Below are 20274 nucleotides of genomic sequence, written 5' to 3'. Positions count from 1 at the left end.
GTTTTGTTCTGAATCAGGTATTAAAATGTTGAAATGTTTATTTTTGTTCTTGGTGCGGTTCACTTTCATGTTCGCTTCGTCACGTGTGAGTAAACTCTCCTCACATTGGTCAGTTTCAGGGTTTATTTTTCAGTCCCACAAATACAGCTGAGCTGTCATTCGTTATTATTTGCAGTCTGATCACGAAGCCGATCAATGTTGATCTTTATTTGGAGAGATTAGTGCAGAAATAAACAACACAAAAGGTCTAACGCAAAATATTATACAATTAAAATATGGAAAAATTATCAGATGGTAATTTCAGTCAGTTTTGCTTACGGATTAACATCACTAAATAATATTTCAGCATGCTTTCACTTTCATATTCGACATGAAATGCACACTTACTGGTAGGTATGGCATCCCACCCTACTCATAATTTTCTATTCATATAGCTGTATATATTGCTATTACTTATCCATAATACACTGTGATATAGCCTGGTTTGTTAGTTTGTTGCATCGTTTTGGTTTCTGACTACAATCGATCCACTCCAGAGGTCGTTTCAATCAACTGGGAGATCCTCATTCAGACGATCTCAGACTGTTTTGGCACAGCTCTGTGAGCGAATGCTGGATAAACAAATTCCAAATGAACCACACCAACTGCCCAAATGAGAGAGATTCCGAAACAAACATCTCGGTGTAAAAGCGCCCTGAATCTCTACTTTTGTTACTTTGTTAATGTCACTCCTCAGTTAAATGGCTGAAAGCAATGATATGCAATCAGTACAGTCCAAATCTGCAAGGAATTTTTGCACTGTTCTGTGTTCAGATGGCTGTTTTTTCCTCCCAACAATATATTTGATGTCTTATTGTGTTGAAATATTATACTGATATGTTGTAATAGTACAACTTTAGTAATTCACATCTCTCATCTTTTTGTTTGTCCACAGGCTTTGGATCAGGACAGAACGTCTTTGCAGAAGGTCAAGAAGTCAGTCAAAGCCATTTACAACTCTGGCCAAGGTACATACACAACACACACACAAGGAAACACACAACATATTTTGATAATGCTGTACTAAGTATGCATTCAAATTAATAGTCAAAATGAAGAGGCAGTATTAAGGGTATGATGTATTTTTAGAGCTTGTAGAGGAGTCTGTCTGTAATATTATTAAAACAAATTGCCAGATTACAGTGAGCATCAACATGTTCTTGGCTGATACCATGCAAGCTAGTTTCATCCACCCCCACAAACACCCACCTACCTAATCTCTCCTACACTCAGACTGTGCCGATGAACGCTGCGCTCAGGTGTGTTTAAACCTATTCCTGGGGAATATGCCAAAATATAAATCATTAAAATAACATAACTTGAAATATCCAACATACAGTAGTAGTTTTCAAACAACTGCACTGCTTTTTTATTTTTATTTATTCTGCATAGGCATGCACATAGTGGATGTGTTTGACCACTGAATTCAGCTTCTTAGGACTAGGAGTGTGCCCTGCATTTTGCTAATTTCCGTCTGTTAGACTTATTAGTTTTTTTTTTATTTTCCATATATTCTATTCATATTATTTTTATATTTGTAGTTGTAACAAACAAGTAACAAATCGATTTTCTCGAAGCCCTGACAACAGTTGCTTTCCAGGCTATAACAGCACATTCAGCATGCAATCCTTAATAGAGCTGCCAAATATCACCTAGTTTCAGGGCAGTGTCTCGTGGCTATGTCCGAATATTAGTTTTAAAGTGCAGAAAGTAAATTATTGCAGCGGTTATTTTTTTTCTTATTACAAGATTCATTCATTTACATGTTTCACTTTTCGTGCATCTCAATAGTGATCAATCTACAGGTTATTTAATGCAATAGCACATTCTTAAGTTTGCAATCTCTTGAGTTTTTTTAGTTGAAAAGTAAATCAGTTTTAAATGGCAAGAGTTCCTGTGTGGATGAAAGTAACTGTTATTTATGCCCCACTGCTAATGAGTTTGCTGTGTTTAGACCACAGGTGTCAAACTCAGTTCCAAAAGGGCCACAGCTCTGCACAGTTTAGTTCCAACCCTAATTAAACACACCTGATCAAACTGATTGAGTCCTTCAGGCTTGTTTGAAAGCTACAGGTAAGTGTGTTGGAGCAGGGTTGGAACTAAACTGTGCAGGGCTTCGGCCCTCCAGGAATTGAGTTTGACACCCCTGGTTTAGATTCATATGTTTTATAAAATAAATGCGTTTTGCCAATAATATTAATAAAAAAAAAAAATCAAAGATTGTAGAAAATTGTAAACTTTTGCGTTGTTGGGTTGCTTTTGAAAGATTTGGTGGTACTGTCATTTAAAATAAAAAGTTTAATATTTTTTGCAAAAAAAAAGAAAAAGGACAAACTATGCTTGCAGTTATAAACAAGGTTATAGTCAGATACAGTTCAAACCAGAAGATTACATACACTGTAAAAAAAGGCACATAACCATTTTAAAAAAGTCAGAGGTTAATGTGACTAAACTTTTTCCTCTTTTAGAAAAGTTAGGATGATCAAATTTGTTTTATCTTAAATAAACAAATAATAGCTGAATAATGAGAGAGATATATATTTTTTTTAGAGAAACTGTTAGAACTTTTCTTTAAAAGTCAACTTTACTTGCATATAAGATTATTATGCCTCTGGAAAAGTTCAGATGATGGTGTTAAAGTTTTGGAAGTTTCTGATTGGCTAATTGACAACATTTGAGATAATTGGAAGCACAATTGTAGAAAAGAAAACCTTAAACACGCTGCTTCCTTGTGTGAAAACATGAGAAAATTAACAAGCCAGAATCAAAAAAAAACAAAACAAAAAAAAAAAAAACACGATTACAATTTGCTAAAATACTCTGGGAAAAATAATACATTTTGGAGACATGTCCTGTGGTCTGATGGAACTAAGTTTGAACTGTTTGGCCGAAATGACCAGTGTTACATTTGAAGGACAAAGGGGAAAGCTTACAAGCCTAGAAACACCATCCTAACTGTGAAGTATGGGGGCGGCAGCATCCTGTTGTGGGGGTGATTTGCTGCAGGAGGGACTGGTCCACTTCACAGCATAGAGGGCATCATGAAGAAAGAACATTATGTAGAAATACTGAAGCAACATTTCAAGACATCAGCCAGGAAATTAAAACTTGGCCACAAATGGGTCTTCTAAACAGACCATGACCATAAGCATACTGCCAAATTAGTCAAAATGTGCTTTAAGGACAACAGAGCGAATGTTTTGGAGTGGCTATCACAAAGTCCTGACCTCAATCCTATAAAAAATTTGTGGGCAGAGTTGAAAAAGCTTGCGTAAGCAAGACACCCAACTGATATGACTTAGTTACACTGATTCTGTAAGGAGGAATGGGCCAAAATTGCTTTAAACTGTTGTGAGAAGCTTGTGAAAAGATACCTAAAACATTTGACCAAAGTTATACAGTTTAAAAGCAAAGCTAAAATAAATACCAAAAAAATGTATGTAAACTTTTGACTCTCTGGAAATAAATAAAAATTGGTCTGGCATTTAACAAATTTAAATCATTTAGGTAATCCTAACCGACCTGAACTAGTAAACGTTTATTATGATTTACCACCAGACATTTCTTTGTAAATGGTTATTTTCCTTTTTTTTTTAGAGTGTATGTAAACATCTGGTTTCAACTGTATATTTAAAGTAGGCAAGATTAAGCCAATAAATAGCAAATATTGTTGTGTTACATTTGACCCATCGTGTGTTACTTTTTTCCCTACTGACAGCGTCAAAAGTAACAATGTGCAATGTATGTTCAAATTGAAATTATTTTGAAGTTGTTCTGCATTTGTTAAAAACACCTGCTGATATTGATCGACCACACTTATGAACTGAACACTAAAAGAATATGTTTAGAACAATGATTAATGACCCTGCTTTATCATCTGTTTGTATGCCTGTATAAAAACTGGCCTTGAAGGACTGCCTTAGAGCAACCAGAATGGAACCTTGTTTGTTCCTTCTGTGTCATTTGTTCCCTTGCTGCAAAAACATTAAATATTTTTGAGAATCTTTGATTTTGACACCTTCTATCTTGGAGGTTTGTCAATGATTAGGTTGCACATGAACTGCCACTATTGTCAGAAACCTTGCAGAATCCACCCACCGCCCACACACATTCTATTATGCCTCATTCCAGGGTATCTTTGGGGTCTTTAAATGTCCTAAATCTTTGGCCTTAAGTCTTAGATCTACTGAAAGGTCTTGAATCTTTTTTAACAGGTCTTCATTTTCCTTTGATCATGTATTGACCAAATTCTTCAATGCAGAAGTGCATTCAGTTTTGCCATTGTTTTAGATCTTCCAATTCAGTTGTCTGTGGGAAAAAAATGACTAGGAATAATAAACCACAGAAAACGGTCAAACTACTTGCTCTACAAAGAAGTGGTTGCATTATTCAGACAAAGCAGAATCATAATATAAGAAAATATCAGGTTGCAACATCAAGCAGCAGAACAAGCTGTTTAAAAATTAAATAAATAAATAAATAAATAAAGATTTATTTTTAGCCTTTTTGCCCTTATTAGATATGACAGTATTGAGACAGGAAGCGAAGTTGGAGAGAGGAGGGGGGTAGGGAAATGTCCTCGAGCCGGAATTCGAACTCAGGACACCCTGACGTGCTACTACACCATATGTTGGCATGCTAAACACTAGGCTATTACGCCGCTGAGAATGAGCCGTTTTTCACGTCTAAAAATGAATAGAAGTGAATGTCTCAAACGGTTCGTCAACAGCCGGTATGGGATTGAGTGGAAAAAGAGGAGACTTCACTGCCAGCCATTAAGCTTCTTTTATTTTCTCTATTTACTTATTTACTATTTATGTATTTATTTATTTCCCTTAAATCTTACTTTGATCTGCTCTGTTAATTGTTGGGTTGTCTAGGTTACTGTTGTATATTTGTTGGAGAACATGAGTTTTTGATTCTCTATTCATTCTTACTTAGTTGTGGCACATGGTTTGTTTCGATTGTTTTGGTTGTAATAAATTTATTCATTTAGACAACTTAGTTCAAGTGTACTCTTTATGTTGCATTCCCTTGATGGATTAATTCTTTTGTGTTGATTAAAAAAAAGGGTTCGTAACATAAAGTTTTAAGACAAAAAGATTAAAATGGCTACGCCCGCTCGTACGCTAAGCATTAAGGTAAATAACAGGGGTGTCAAAGTCAAAAGGTCGCAGCCCTGCAGAGTTAGTTTCTGCTCTGCTTTAGCACACCTACCTGTAGGTATAAAAAAAATCCTAAAACACTACAACTTAATCAGGGTTGGAACTAAACTGTGCAGAGCTATGGCACTTCAGAAACTGAGTTTACACCTGTAATGCATAGCTATCAATCCACCTCAATCAACAATCCATCACAATTATACTTTTTATTTAAAAATATTATTTAATTACTTTCCTTACAGTAACATTTGCTTAAAAGTTCTATATTTATTTATTGCCAAGGATACTGACCTGACCTATATATATATATTATGAATGTAGACTGAGGTAATTAGAAACTATGTTTTGTTCTATTCTTGGTAAGGGTTATAGGGTTAGTGGATGGATGTATTTGAAAATTAATATAAAAAATCTAACTAATTTATTATTGTATAATTAAATGTATTAAATTTTAATCATTATTTGATATCTCAAGTGAATACCTGAAATATTCTGAAAAATCCTTAGCATTTATCCGTGTATAAGTCTAAAATTTCTTTCATAATGGTCTTAAAAAATGTCTAAAGTCTTAAATTTAACTTGGTGAAACTTGCAGAAACCCTGTCATCCACACTAGCAGTGACTTTTGTAGCTCCCTGTCGCTCTGGGTGGTGACCTGCTACAAAAACTGTACAAGCCCACCTGGTTGCCAGTGGTTGCTGTCACTCTCGCAGGTTGAGGTCGCTGGAAGTCAGTCACTCTTTGTTGAAATGAACGATGGCTTATTGCTATGCCACTATGAGTTGATAGTAGTGTGAATGAGACTTTGAGTATGTTTGATACTCTATTCTTTATGTATGTAGGTATTTTTAAACTGTTTTAAATGTAATAGAATAAAAAATGTTTGAAGTGAGAGATGAATGAAACACTTAAGATGTCACTTTGTTAAATTGTGATACAAGAACATACTCTGTCCCTCAGTCAAAAGTGATAGATTGAGAATCTTTTCACTTTATGAATTGGAATGCTCTTCAAAATGTCAGTGGGGATTCCCCATAGAGATAGTGCTTAAAGTTCCTGTGAAGTGTGCATTTTTCAGACTCATGACAGCCACAGTCTATAATAATAATAGCTAGTCCGACTTGCCATTTCTCAGCTTTAAAATACAATTATTTTGTCATTCAAATGGGCCCATGCTGTCATCTCTGGGCTGATGCAGACCATACCTGCAGACTGTGGTGGTTCACGTAACATTAATGCAGAATTAACCCCATAGGAAATCATGTTTACACTGTTTCCCTTTATCCTCTTGAGCCCAAGGTGTTTTTTACATAAATTTTTTTATTTCTCTTTGCTATTTGGGCTTAGTGGAACTTAATTAGAATAAAACCTATATATCATCTTTTGATATGATGTACTTTTAGAGAAAAAATGGAGAATGTCCGTGTATGTGGACTCAAGGCCCGAATTTACATAAAACACTTTTTTTCCTGAATGTTTTTTAATGCATATATAACATAGAAAACTTGCTTTGACTGTCAGAGTAAAAATAGTATTTTGGACTTAAAAATTGTGTTTGCGACATCTCATATGCTGCAAAACAGTTGCAGCAAGACACTTTATGTTTGTAACAAAATATAAAACATTAAAAATATTTTAAATAGCCACTTAAGAGCTAAAATGTGCTGTCCACGTATGAGGACACTGAAGCCCTAAGAGAATATAGTAATATTCACACACACACACACACAAATAATAATAATAATAATAATTATATATATATATATATATATATATATATATATATATATATATATATATATATATATATATATATATATATATATATGATTTGATGTTTCTATCTTTTAAATGTAAAGATTTTTGTCTCTGCTTTGGAGCACATTGGATTGTAGATTACCTTAAGACTAACACATACTGCCTCTACACTGTATGACACACACAGGCATGTTTATGTCTTCTAAATATAGTTTTGTCCCTGTTTTGGAGCACATTGGATTGGATTGGATTGTAAATTACCAAAACACACCTTCCCTGTATACTGAATGTATGATTTAGATGTTTACATCTTCTAAATGTAAATTTTGTCCCTGTTTTGGAGCACATTGGATTTTAGGTTAGTCTAAGACTAATACATTGATACAAACAATGAATATTAAATAATAAAGCTCAATTTGGGCAATAACAATAGACTAACAACAAAAAACAATCAAGATAAATTGTTGTTAAATTAAATATCTCAAGAGTTCAGTTAATTGGACCTGATTTTTGATTGCTGTAGTACATTTTGACTTCTAAATTGGAGTACAGGAAAATAAAAGCACTTTCATTTTGATTTTCATTGCGATTTGATGGAATTTTGCCTGTGTGTGTCTAAAAGCAAAGTGGAACACAGCCATTTTCTATTTTGTGCTTCATTGAGAGTACAGTGTGTTCCCAGGGAAGCTGAGTTTTTTTGTTTCTTTGTGTTTTTTATTTTTTATATCATTGCCATGTTGTCGGCATTTCTAATTTACATTTGCTTTGCAGTTAAAATGTAATTAAGTCAGAAATCACTGTTGTTTTACAAACAGTGATGGTCAAAATTATTAGTCCCATTGTTAAGTTTGAGCAATATATAGAAAAAAAGAAAGAATTAACATTTAAATACTCCTTGGTAAATAAATTTTTTTCTCCAATAAAAGTAACAAAATGATGGCTTCTCTAAAAATTCTTGTGAATGAAATATCTCTCAATTCTTATTTACATTTTAACACACCGGTGTGACTGCAAACATGCTTGATTTCAGCAATGAGTCTTTGTTTCTTAGGACTATATATTTAAAACACAAAAGACAATTCATCTTATTTATCATTTAGTGGTTTACTGCATTTAAGATCAGATGGTTTTGTGCGTGTACAGTGCGTCCGGAAAGTATTCATAGCGCTTCACTTTTTCTAAAAAAAATTTGTTACAGCCTTATTGCACAATGGATTAAATTCATTTATTTCCTCAAAAATCTACACACAATACACCAGAATGACAATGTAAAAAAGATTATTTGAAATTGTTGCAAATTTATTACAAATAAAAAACCTGAAAAATCACACGTGCATAAGTATTAACAGCCTTCACTCAATACCTTGACAAACTTGGCACACCTGTCTTTAGGAATTTTTGCCCATTCCTCTTTGCAGTACCTCAAAGGCTTTATCAGGTTGGATGGGAAGTTAAGGTGTAAAGCCCTTTATCAGATCTTTCCAGAAATGTTCAATAGGATTTAGATCTGGTCTCTGCCTGGGCCACTCAAGGACATTCACCTAGTCCATTAATATTTACTCTAAGCACATTCAATTTAAATATTCCAATAAAATAAAAATAAAAAACATCATGCAAATTGTACAACAAACTAAACAAATAGAGTCACTGAGCAAAATATTTGGTATTTACTGTTGGAATTAGATGTCTGAATTATTAGCCTTCCTGTTTATTTTGCCCCCCCAATTTCGGTTTAACAGAGAGAAGATTTTTTTTCCCAACACATTTTAAACATAATAGTTTTAATAACTCATTTCTAATAACTGATTTATTTTATCTTTGTCATGATGACATTAAATAAAATGTTACTAGATATTTTTCAGGACACTTCTATACTTAAAGAGACATTTAAAGGCTTAACTAGGTCAATTAGGTTAACTAGGCAGGTTAGGGTAATTAGACAAGTTATGGTATAATAATGGTTTGTTCTGTAGATTATTGAAAAAATATAGCTTAAAGGGGCCTATAATAATATTGACCTTAAAATGGCGTTAAGAAAATTAAAAACTGTTTTATTCTAGCCGAAAAAAAGCTTTCTCCAGAAGAAAAATATCATCAGATACTGTATACTGATCAATTTCCTTGCTCTGTTAAACATCATTTGGAAAAAAAATACAAAGGGGGGCTAATAATTCTGACTTCAACTGTATTGAATCCAAGTATTTTGAATTAATACACCTTTAGGGATAGCAGTGCATGGGGTTGTGTGAACTCATGACCCGACCCAGGACCACAAAACCAGATGTGTGGGTCATAATTATTGACTTTACTTTTATGCCAATGTTTTACATATTTTACAAGCTTCCCACTGTAAGAAAATCTCAACTTAATTTTTGATTAGTAATGTGCATTGCTAAGAGCTTAGTTAGTTTTGAATGTCTCAATATTTTGTTTTTAGCGTACATTTAAAAAAAAATTACACTTATAACTGATTTTGTGGTCCAGGGTTACAATTGTGGTTCCTGTTTGATTGATTTATTTATTCATCTGTAATTTTTCTTTCAGATCACATTCAAAATGAGGAAACGTATTCCCAGGCATTGGATAAATTTGGCAGCAACTTCATCAGTCGGGATAATCCAGATCTGGGCACAGCCTTTGTTAAATTCTCCACTTTGACTAAAGAGCTTTCTGCCCTCCTCAAGAACCTGGTGAGTCCTCTATGCAAACAGACCTTCAAAGACTAGACCTAAAAGTGTGTCTCTTTTCTAGGATACTAGAGGTGATCAAGTGTATAACTTCCTTGTTTGTTCTTGGAGTGCAGCGGTCAAGTCCTGTCAAAGCAGAGATTGTTTTGCCGTGTGTTAAAGCCAAATATAAAGTCAGATTTAAGGCTTTGCAGCATATCCCTTTAGAGCGAATCAGCCCTTGTGAAAGTGTTAAAGAGCTTAAAGTGTAGAGTTCTCTGCGTCGGTGTTGGAGGCGGATGCGTTCAGAGGACAGGGATTTGTGAAATGTGTGAAAATTGTGTGTCTGGTGAATGTGTGAGCGAGAGGGACTTGTAATCAATCCTGCTTCTTTCTTCCTGGCAGAAATGTGGAGATGGAGCCATAAATTTTGAGTGTAGGAGTTGCAGTAGCTACAGCGTGTCTCCTTTTCACCCCCATGCACACATAAACACACACACACACACATTTCTAAATCACGTTCATGAGTGAATGCTGGCGAACACTGCTGAAGGGAAGTCATCAGTCGTCTGTGTTCCAGTACTGCACAGCTGCATGCTGAAAAAAGAGAAAATAGATTACTTGTTATTTATTTTATAACTCCTTGTTGCATTGACTCTTTTTATGTGTTTAGTATTTTTTATAATGAATAATCATAATAATAATAAGGTAACACTTTACAATAAGGTTCATTAGCTAATGCATTTACTAACATGAACTAATCATGAACAACACATGTACAGTGTACAGCATTTATTCATCATAATTGAACATTTACTAATGCATTATTAACATCCAAGTACATGCTTGTTAACATTAGTTAATGCACCACGAGTTAACATGAACTAACCATGAACTACTGTATTTTCATTAACTAATGTTAACTAGCATGAACAAATACAGTAGTAAATGTATTGTTCATTGTTTGTTCATCTTAGTAAATGCATTAATTAACATTAACTAATGAACCTTATTTTAAGGTGTGACCAATAATAATAATTAGGGGTGCACAATATATTGGTAGCCATATTGTTATCGGCCGATAAATGCTATTTTTAATGTTATCGGTCCAATGTCAAAATTAGCCGATATCTTTAAGCCGATAGATTATGTAATTGTACAGATTTGCTTGCCTTGTGCATGCGTGGGTCGAACTTGCTTGTTCAGTGCACTATAATGGAGCTCTTCTCACTTTGTGTATTCCATTAAAGTCCGTCCTTTCTTCATGCCTAAAGCATTCGCTCAATGTTATTATCTCATTTTTGAAGGAAGTGCCGTTTAGCGGCTTTTGCATCTGAACTCTTGATTTGGTTTTCTGTAAGTGGGTTTTTGCTTTTGCTGTCATCTTTTGTTGCCAACAACAGCACTAACATTTCCCTGATTCATTTCCTTTGGTTCCTGTTTCATAAGTATATCCTCTCCATTTCCACAATGTCCTCCTGAAGGCCACAACTTCTCTGGAACACTGATAGCCTACTATAGGCAGATTACACACATGCCTGTCTTTCAAATAGAGACCTATCAGCATTCACACTGTGTTTGCTATGTCATGAAACTATTGGCATTTTGCAGTGTGGCCCATTCTTCCTGAGAATAAACATTTAAGCTCAATATACTTCAGTCGTCAATAACTTTGCAGCATGAAACGGGGTTAAACTGCAGAATTCATTCTTTTAGTCTTCTGCTATCTCTTGTGTTTCTCAAAAGAGGCACTTTGTTGTCTGGCAGCGGTGCTTTTAGACTACTTTGGCACTAAGCTGAGGTATTTATCACTCTGAAACAAGAGCCTCCATTTAGAGATGCTGAAGAATAGTGAGGCAGTGGACAGAAATACTGTTACGCTTTATCTCCCATCAAAACATTCCTCATTTATGAAAGCTTCACAATTATTTGAAATGATAAAGAACCACAATGCGGGCTGATGTTTGTTTGTGTTTAACCAGCCTTTCTTTTGTGTTGATTTGCCATTGGTATTATTAGCTAGAAGAACTATTATTCACATCAGATACTTGCCTCACACTGAAGTGAAAAAAACTTTAAACGTATTTAAAGGTGTCAGAATGATAATCTACTGAATAATACAAGTTTAGTATATTAAAAAGACATACTATTAGCCTGAAGCTCCATTGTTTCTTCTTTCTTCTATGTAAATTCTGACTGTAAAATCTCTGTGAAAAACTGGCCAATTGGAACAAAACACCAACTGTCATCATAACAATCATATTTTTCCATTATTTTTTATTTAACACTAGAACTGCTGAGACGGTTATCTAAGAGGCCAATCACACCGAACCTTCTTATGTCACTAGGCAAAGACTGAATCAGTCTTTGTCCAGAGTGTTGTCCACGAGTGTTGTTGTTGATATTGTTATATTTTTAATATTCAATAATATTGTGATATTTAAGATTTGTGAAGTTATACAGACATAACAACAATTCGCAGTGCAAATAAACCAGAATACAGTCTTTATAAATTATAGTTCATTTATAAACAAGGGAATTATAAATGAAATGTTAGTAGCCTATATAACAAACACACGAGGAATAAAGGGAAAATGAGTGTGCATAACAAGGAAATATAAATATTTACAAGTAGGACTATTAAATACAAAACAATAAGCACAAATTCTAGGAGTTTAATTAGCACTCTTTAGGCTACTAAATGTTGAACGGTATATTCTTGTTTGAATATGCTAAAAAGAGGTTTGCATTCATTTACATTTATAGATTGTAACTTTCCAATATATATTAGAGTGAAACCCAAAACATTGTGTTTTGATTATATCTTAAACAATGATTTAGATTATTTTGGATAATGGAAGCATTTAAAAAAAAAAAAGCACTTTAATCTAAAAAGAGTAAACAAAATGAGCAAAATAAATGAGCTACGCTTAAGCCTGATTTATACTTCTGCGTTAAGTAATCGGCATGACCCATGGCGCATGCAACGCGCGTAGCTGTTCCTACGTCTGCGCACTGTTTCTGTTGCTCTACAATAACACTTCCGAAACGCTAGTTGGCAGTTAGGTGTTTATGTTCCTGGTGTTGCTGGTGTTTTGTTTTTTCTGACCGCTTCCTTATGTACAAGTGGTTCAAACTCGGCGAGGCGACGGAGAGGGCTATGCGTCCAAGCATAGGCCGCATCGTAGCATACATGTGCGCTTGACGCAAAAGTTTAAATTAACCTTTAGTAGAAATTTCCCAGAAAGAGAAAGATACATTAATGTTATTTTAAAAATGTTTGCATAAACGGCTTGACAGGAAAAACATATTTATAGTAATATATTTTTATATTTAATACAATTTTTTTTTATCTTAATTTGTTAAGAAAGCTTTATAGGGGTGTCAAGACCAATGATGATAATTAATTTATTACAAGTCTGTAAGACTTATGAGTAACGTCTGTCTGCGCACTGCAAGACTAGGGCGTAACATTACGGGGCCTAAGGGGCGTAACTTGTGGTACGCTAAACCCAACCATCACAGCTATTAATGTCTATATTTACCACAACCCTAAACCCAACAACGGCCATTAGTAAACCATTCATAAAAGTCACCTCTTAACGCAAAAAACACATTTGTTGCAGAGATGGGAAGCAACAAAGTACAAATACTTTGTTACTGTACTTAAGTAGATGTTTCTGGTATCAGTACTTTACTCCGCTAATTTTTTTTTTTGGCAACTTTTTACTTTTACTTCTTACATTTTTACACAACTATCTATACTTTCTATTCCTTACATTTTTAAATCTGGCTCGTTACTTTTGTTTTCATGTGTTTGGTGGTGCGTGCCTGCGTGCTGCACGTGCATAGCTTTTTTTTTTTTCAATCAAGTTAATCACGCGCTGTATGTCCAGCTAAAATAAGCTAAAACCAACTTGACCTGCCTGTTTTAAGCTGGACATAGTTTTTGACTGGGCTCCCAGTCCGGCTAGGCTGGTCAAGCTGGTTTTAGCTGGTCATCTCCCACGCTTACCAGCTAAGACCAGGCTGGAAATGGCCAAAACCCCTCTAAAACCAGGCTGGTCGACCAGCTAAAACCAGCCAACCCTCCTAGGCTGGTTTAAGCTGGATTTTTTAGCAGGGTTGCTCTACTGCTTGCCAGAGAAAATGAGGTGCGGAGCTTCATGAGCGGTCTGATAACTCAAACACAATTGTAAACTGTATAACCAAAAATATAATATTTTCAGGGTAATGACTAGGGCTGCTCAATAATATTTCACCCTTGATGTATCGCATTGTACACATTCGCAATAGTCACATCGCAAAATATGCAATGTTTAGTCTTAAAGTTGAACAGGAGCTACAGAATTGTATTGCATTGTAATTGTATTGTGATTGTATTGTAATTTTAATTAAAATCAATTCATCCGCTTGTTTGACGTCACGCTAAGCGGCTTTTGGGTCTAAGAGCTCTATTAGACTGAATGGTGAGACTCATCAAATGCTAATAATAAACATTTACAAAGTGCTATAATACTATCAAAAATCACGCTCGCAATATATATATATATATATGCATGCTAATATCCGATGGTCAGAAAGTTGTATATTTTTTATAAATTGGTAAAATTTTGGTATTTGTGATGCAGCAAGTCCAGAGATTGTTGTGTACACCATTTTTTATCATAAAATTCACTTTTAAGTGTAATAGGACTAGTACGTGATCATGAACAAATATTTTAACAATTTAAATAAATTATGGCTTGGACTTGGCAACAGTATTCCATACGTCACCGATACTTCATGACTTAACAAGCAGATTAGTGTTTATTGCATGTGTATGCATTGTGTCAGACCGGGAATTATGTATTATGGTAGAAGTGCTTATTGAAAACTAAGTGAAAAATTGACACTGTTTTTTTTATCCCCAAATAAAGTGTATAAAAATGCAAATTTATCTGACTGGATTGCTGATGTGAACCATATTAATCCTTTAACTTCCACTATAAGAAAAACACATTTGACCATTTGCTGTGGCTAAATTCCAACTTCTAGCTAAATTATTATTATTATTAATTATTATTGTTATTCTTTAATTATTTTATGGTAACCAATATAGACAAACCAGGTTACAATGCTAGTTGAAGGGTTAATACAATTTAAAGGTGTGTAATGCCATTATTGGTCCCAAATGTATCAATATTCTGTCACAATATTTTCATTTTTTCATTGATTTCTCATATGCGCCCCTATAAGACAGCAAACTACAGCACAGTCAGTCTCTTCTGGTTACTTGAGTCCAAACTTTCTGGCCTCTTGGGTCTGAAACATTAATGTTGATTAATTTAAAAGAACTGTCCCAGAGTGTCAAATTACAATACTGGTCAGCTCATCCTGATGCGGTTGTGTTTCTCTCAACGTGCTCTTTGTGTGGATGGCTGTATTTGATATGTTTTCTCTTATTTCTTCTGTGCTGTGCTTATGCTGTGCCAAGTGTCATGTATCTTATTAACACAGTGTCTGCTCTGTTTCTCCATCTCTTCCTGCAGCTTCAGAATTTAAGTCATAATGTGATCTTTACACTGGACTCCCTGTTGAAAGGCGACCTGAAAGGCGTGAAGGGGGTGAGAAATATTTATAAACTTGACTCCTTGACCTTTTTGTCTACTGATTGTATAAACATCATGTCTTAGGGTGTGTTTGGTTCTCTTGTTCTTCTTGATCAAAGACCAAAATAATAGATAAATGAAAGAAAGTGATACTGATGACATTTCTTCCAAATTTTAAATAAAAAAAATATTGACGTTTAAAGTTTTTTTCATGTTTTTTTTTTGCAAAAAATGACAATTGACTTGTGCACACCTCATGGAAATAGTGGATCATTTCAGAAAAAAAATGACATATGCATAGGAGGGATGTATTCAAGATGTAAACGTAACTCGAAATGAGAACAATCAAAAAGATGAAAGCTATAGCCTAAAAGTATAGTAATGGGAAGTTCAGATCATTTAAATATATGTTGTCTTCAATCACTTGGTTCTAGTGATGTGCGAAATTCAGATGGAGGCCAGGTAGTAAAAAAACTCAATGGGAATCAAAGAGGAAAGTCCGTATTTTTGCAATTTATGCCATATTTCAAAGCAGATATACATAGAAAAAAAACTTTTTTTTCTTACTTTATCAATATTGGTGCTACATTATAACGACCAAAGTATTGATAAGCTCTGACGTTAACCATTCTGCTATACAACTTCTGCTATCGGTACTGGATAATTATTGAGGAATAAACATTACTTACAGGCAAGGGAGTAGCGCAGTAGGTAGTGCTGTCGCCTCACAGCAAGAAGGTCTGTGTGGAGCTTGCATGTTCTCCCTGCCTTCGCGCGGGTTTCCTCCAGGTGCTTCGGTTTCCCCCACAGTCCAAAGACATGTGGTACAGGTGAATTGGGTAGGCTAAATTGTCCGTAGTGTGTGTGTGTGTGAATATGTGTATGAATGTGTGTGTGGATGTTTCCCAGAGATGGGTTGCGGCTGGAAGGGCATCCGCTGCGTAAAAAACTTGCTGGATAAGTTGGTGGTTCATTACGCTGTGGCGACCCCAGATTAATAAAGGGACTAAGCCGACAAGAAAATGAATGAATGAACATTACTTACAGTAGCATAATTTAACTGAAAAACCTTTTGTAATTTGCGATATTTGATATTCGTCTGCACAGTTGGCAATATCACGTGAAAAATGCTTGTGTTTCTGGCGAATGTGTCAAGTTCCAGCTCGCATCTCAGCCTGCCAGTTAGACATTTCACACTGGATGAAAGATCATTATCTTCAGCTGAACCTCGCAAAAACGGAAATGCTTGTAGTTTCTGCCAACCCGACTTTACACCATAACTTTTCAATCCAGATGGATGGGGCAACCATTACTGCATCCAAAATGGTGAAAAGCCTTGGAGTAACGATTGATGACCAACTAAACTTCACTGACCACATTTCTAGAACTGCTCGATCGTGCAGATTCGCACTCTATAACATCAGAAAGATCCGACCCTTCTTATCTGAACATGCAGCTCAACTCCTTGTTCAAGCTCTTGTTCTCTCCAAACTGGATTACTGCAACTCTCTACTAGCTGGGCTTCCAGCTAACTCTATCAAGCCTCTTCAACTGCTCCAGAACGCAGCAGCACGAGTGGTCTTCAATGAACCTAAACGAGCACTTGTCACTCCGCTGCTAGTCCGTTTGCACTGGCTGCCAGTTGCTGCTCGCATCAAATTCAAAGCTCTGATGTTTGCCTACAAAGTGACTTCTGGCCTTGCTCCTTCTTATCTGCTCTTACTTCTGCAGATGTATGTGCCCTCCAGAAACTTGCGGTCTGTGAATGAACGTCGCCTCGTGGTTCCATCCCAAAGAAGGAAGAAATCACTTTCGCGAACGCTTACACTCAATCTGCCCAGTTGGTGGAATGAACTCCCTAACTGCATCAGAACAGCAGAGTCACTCGCTATTTTCAAGAAACGACTAAAAACTCAACTATTTAGTCTCCACTTCACTTCCTAATCTGCAATTGCCTCTCTGGATATCACTATAACTGTACCCCAAAAAAAAAAAAAAAAGTACTAATACTTTCCTTCTTAGGACTTTACAGACCTGAAACTTGCCTATAGCACTTATTCATTGTTGCTCTTATAGTTGTGTAAGTTGCTTCCTTGTCCTCATTTGTAAGTCGCTTTGGATAAAAGCGTCTGCTAAATGACTAAATGTAAAAGTATAAAAGCCTTCATATTTCTCGGCTGTGCGTGCGCACTCAGCAAAAGCTCTCGCTAAGCGCACACACATAGCTCGCGACACAGACTCGCGCGCGCGCACACACAGCTCATAAAGCTGGATTTATATTTTCATCTGGCACACCTTCGCTGATTGCACGCGCGCCTCGCGAAATGGACAAGGCTTTTATACTTGCTGAGTTCGCCATTGTGATATTCCTTAAAACGACAGGGGGCGGTCAAAAGAAACTGACCGTAAAGTCAGACGGATAAACAGAGAAGTAGTAAGTTTCCAGAACTACGTCATTTCATTGATATCATTTAACATTTTTAAACTAGTTATTTTTATTGTTTTTAATTATTTGAATGATTATTAAGATTTTTATAAATAAAATTGGTACTCACATGAACGAGCACAGGTTTTTCTGTGATTTCAGGCATTTGTTGCCGATTTCTCAAAACCTGTCTCAAAATTGGGGCTAAAATCATGCAGTCTGAATTTGGCATAAGTGACACCCTAATTGATTGACAGTTTATGGTGGAGGCTATTCAAACAAATGTATATAACTAATACACTACTTTAGATTTTAGGAATGGATGCAATTATATATTGTCCAACCTTTCTGGATATCTGCTGGCAAGCATGAGCACATTTTCACAATCTTTCATGTTAATCAGAAATGTTCCTCCACTATGACACCTGTTGGACAAAATGGAATGCAGTGACTGGGCCACCACGATTGTGATTGGCCAGTTGGGGTCAGTTGGTAAAAATAACAAATGTTTTCTGTTCAAACTTTTAAAAAGTTAAGAAATCAGCATTTAGTGGCATAACTTTGATTTTTAGTCACAACAAATAAAAACAGTTACTTTGACTGCAAAATAAAATTCTCTAAATGGAAATGTTTTTATTCGAAACTTGTCTCAAAGAAATGTCTCAAAGGTTGGAACAAAATGTCTTTCTCAACGAAAGGTAAACAAAAAGATTTTGCAACAGCACAAAATGAAATAAAGTATGTCTAATTAACAGGAAATCTCTGAATTGATGTGACTTGCTTTAACAGTCACTTAAATTGTTTAGAGATTCAGATTGAATAGTTTTCCTCCTGCTTCTAGGTTGTTTTGTGTCTTTTGTCTCATAAATGACTGTGTAAATGTCAATTGAACAAAAAATCTTTTAAGAGCAAACGCACAATACTTCATACATACTCTGTAAATCCTTGGATTGCACTCAAGTGCTGTTCCAGTAAATATCTTCACGGCCTCTTAAAGCAGACCAGCCCATTGGAATTCTAATGTAATGGATTAAAATCAATTGTGGTTCAAGTGTGGTGTCTTTAGAAAATGTGCCGTCTGACTTACTGTAACTGCAGTCAATCAGAATCCACTGTCATTTACAACTGTAATAGTCATATGCATAATTAGGGCTTTGGAAATTAATGGTTTGATGAAGCTTAATCTGGGTTTTTCCATCTGCATCTGCCTCCCTCAATGCTAACGCTGATTCAGATGGGTTAGCAGAGTCTTGATCTGTCTTTGTCAGGATATTTGGTGGATCATCTGCTTTGTTTTGAACATGAGGGACTCTAGTTTGCGCTCCTGACTCATTACTGTTATTCTGTTTTTTTTTTCCAGGACCTGAAAAAACCCTTTGACAAGGCTTGGAAGGACTACGAAACCAAGTTGTAGGTTTACTCGATGAGTGTTGGCTTAATGTCTTTATTCCAATGTGTCCTTTCATACTGTAGGTTGGTTGTCGCAATTGTAAGATGCATTTTACAGTAACCTAATTGCTACATCAGTTAGACTTAGCTATAGTTTGTGCTAAACATACACTTTTTTTATCATAATAAAATCATTTTTTTTTTTTTTTTTTTTTACTTTCAGTACAAAAATCGAAAAGGAAAAACGTGAGCATGCCAAACAGCATGGAATGATCCGAACAGAGATCACTGGTGCTGAGATCGCAGAGGAGATGGAGAAAGAAAGGAGGCTCTTCCAGCTACAGATGTGTGAGGTCAGTAGTGCACTTAACCTCATTAAAGCTCCTGCCCTTTTGATTATAAGCATGCAACAATTAATATTTGTCTTATTTTTATATTTTGTCTTTTTTTTATTAGGGGTGTAACGATATACTTAAGTCACAATAAGATACTGAACACACAATAAAATATTGTATGCTAAAATGGTCAAACTTTATTTTGAGTTTGTTGAATGTAAGTTACATTGCATCTAAATGCCAACTAATTCTCATTAGAATATAAGTAGATTGTAAGTTTGGGGTAAGGATTGGGGTTAGGGTTAGTGTAAGTAGACATGTACTTGCAGAGTTTCTTATAGTCAGTTTAATGTCTGTTGAAGAAGCAGTATCAACAGATATTAAGCAGACAGTCTACTAATAATCAAATAGACCATTAAAATAGAGGGTTACCAAATAAAAAAAGAAATTAAAATTTGTACTATTATTGTTATTTCTCAAGCTTATAATAAATCCTTTTTTACACAATATACACCTTTATTACCTCTCTTGCGCAATATCATATATATTTACAGTTAAAACCAGAAGTTTACATACACTCTAAAAAAAAGGAACATAACCATTTAAAAAAAAAAAGTCTGATGGTAAATCATACTAAACATTTACAATTTAGGTCCGTTAGGATTACATAAACGATTTACATTTGCTAAATGCCAGAATAATGAGATAATCTTTTTTTTGAGATTTTTTATTAATTTCCAGACAGTTAAAAGTTTACATACATTTCCTTGGTATTTTTTTTTTAGCCTTGCTTTTAAACTGTATAACTTTGGTCAAATGTTTTGGGTCTCCACAAGCTTCTCACAATAGTCAGATTTGTTGGTTGCTCGCACAAGCTTTTTCAACTCTGCCCACAAATTTTCTATAGGA

General features: G+C 35.1%; 1 protein-coding gene across 14 annotated transcripts in view; it reads left to right on the top strand.

Annotated features, from left to right (window-relative positions):
* asap1b (ArfGAP with SH3 domain, ankyrin repeat and PH domain 1b) overlaps positions 1-20274 on the top strand; it is a 150128-nt gene that overhangs the window by 70713 nt on the left and 59141 nt on the right. For all 14 annotated transcript variants that reach the window (XR_012399723.1, XR_012399721.1, XR_012399724.1 and 11 more), the window contains 5 exons: positions 935-1007; positions 9504-9649; positions 15157-15231; positions 19002-19051; positions 19254-19383. Coding sequence is in view for 10 of the 14 variants with exons in the window: in XM_003201277.7 (XP_003201325.2) it covers positions 935-1007; positions 9504-9649; positions 15157-15231; positions 19002-19051; positions 19254-19383 (474 nt within the window). In the remaining 4 variants the exon portion in view is untranslated. The remainder of the gene's footprint in view (positions 1-934; positions 1008-9503; positions 9650-15156; positions 15232-19001; positions 19052-19253; positions 19384-20274) is intronic.

Source organism: Danio rerio, chromosome 24, assembly GCF_049306965.1.
Source record: "Danio rerio strain Tuebingen ecotype United States chromosome 24, GRCz12tu, whole genome shotgun sequence".
NCBI classification, from domain to species: domain Eukaryota; kingdom Metazoa; phylum Chordata; class Actinopteri; order Cypriniformes; family Danionidae; genus Danio; species Danio rerio.
The sequence above is the reverse complement of the archived record's forward strand: the minus strand, read 5'-3'. Positions and strand labels throughout refer to the sequence as shown.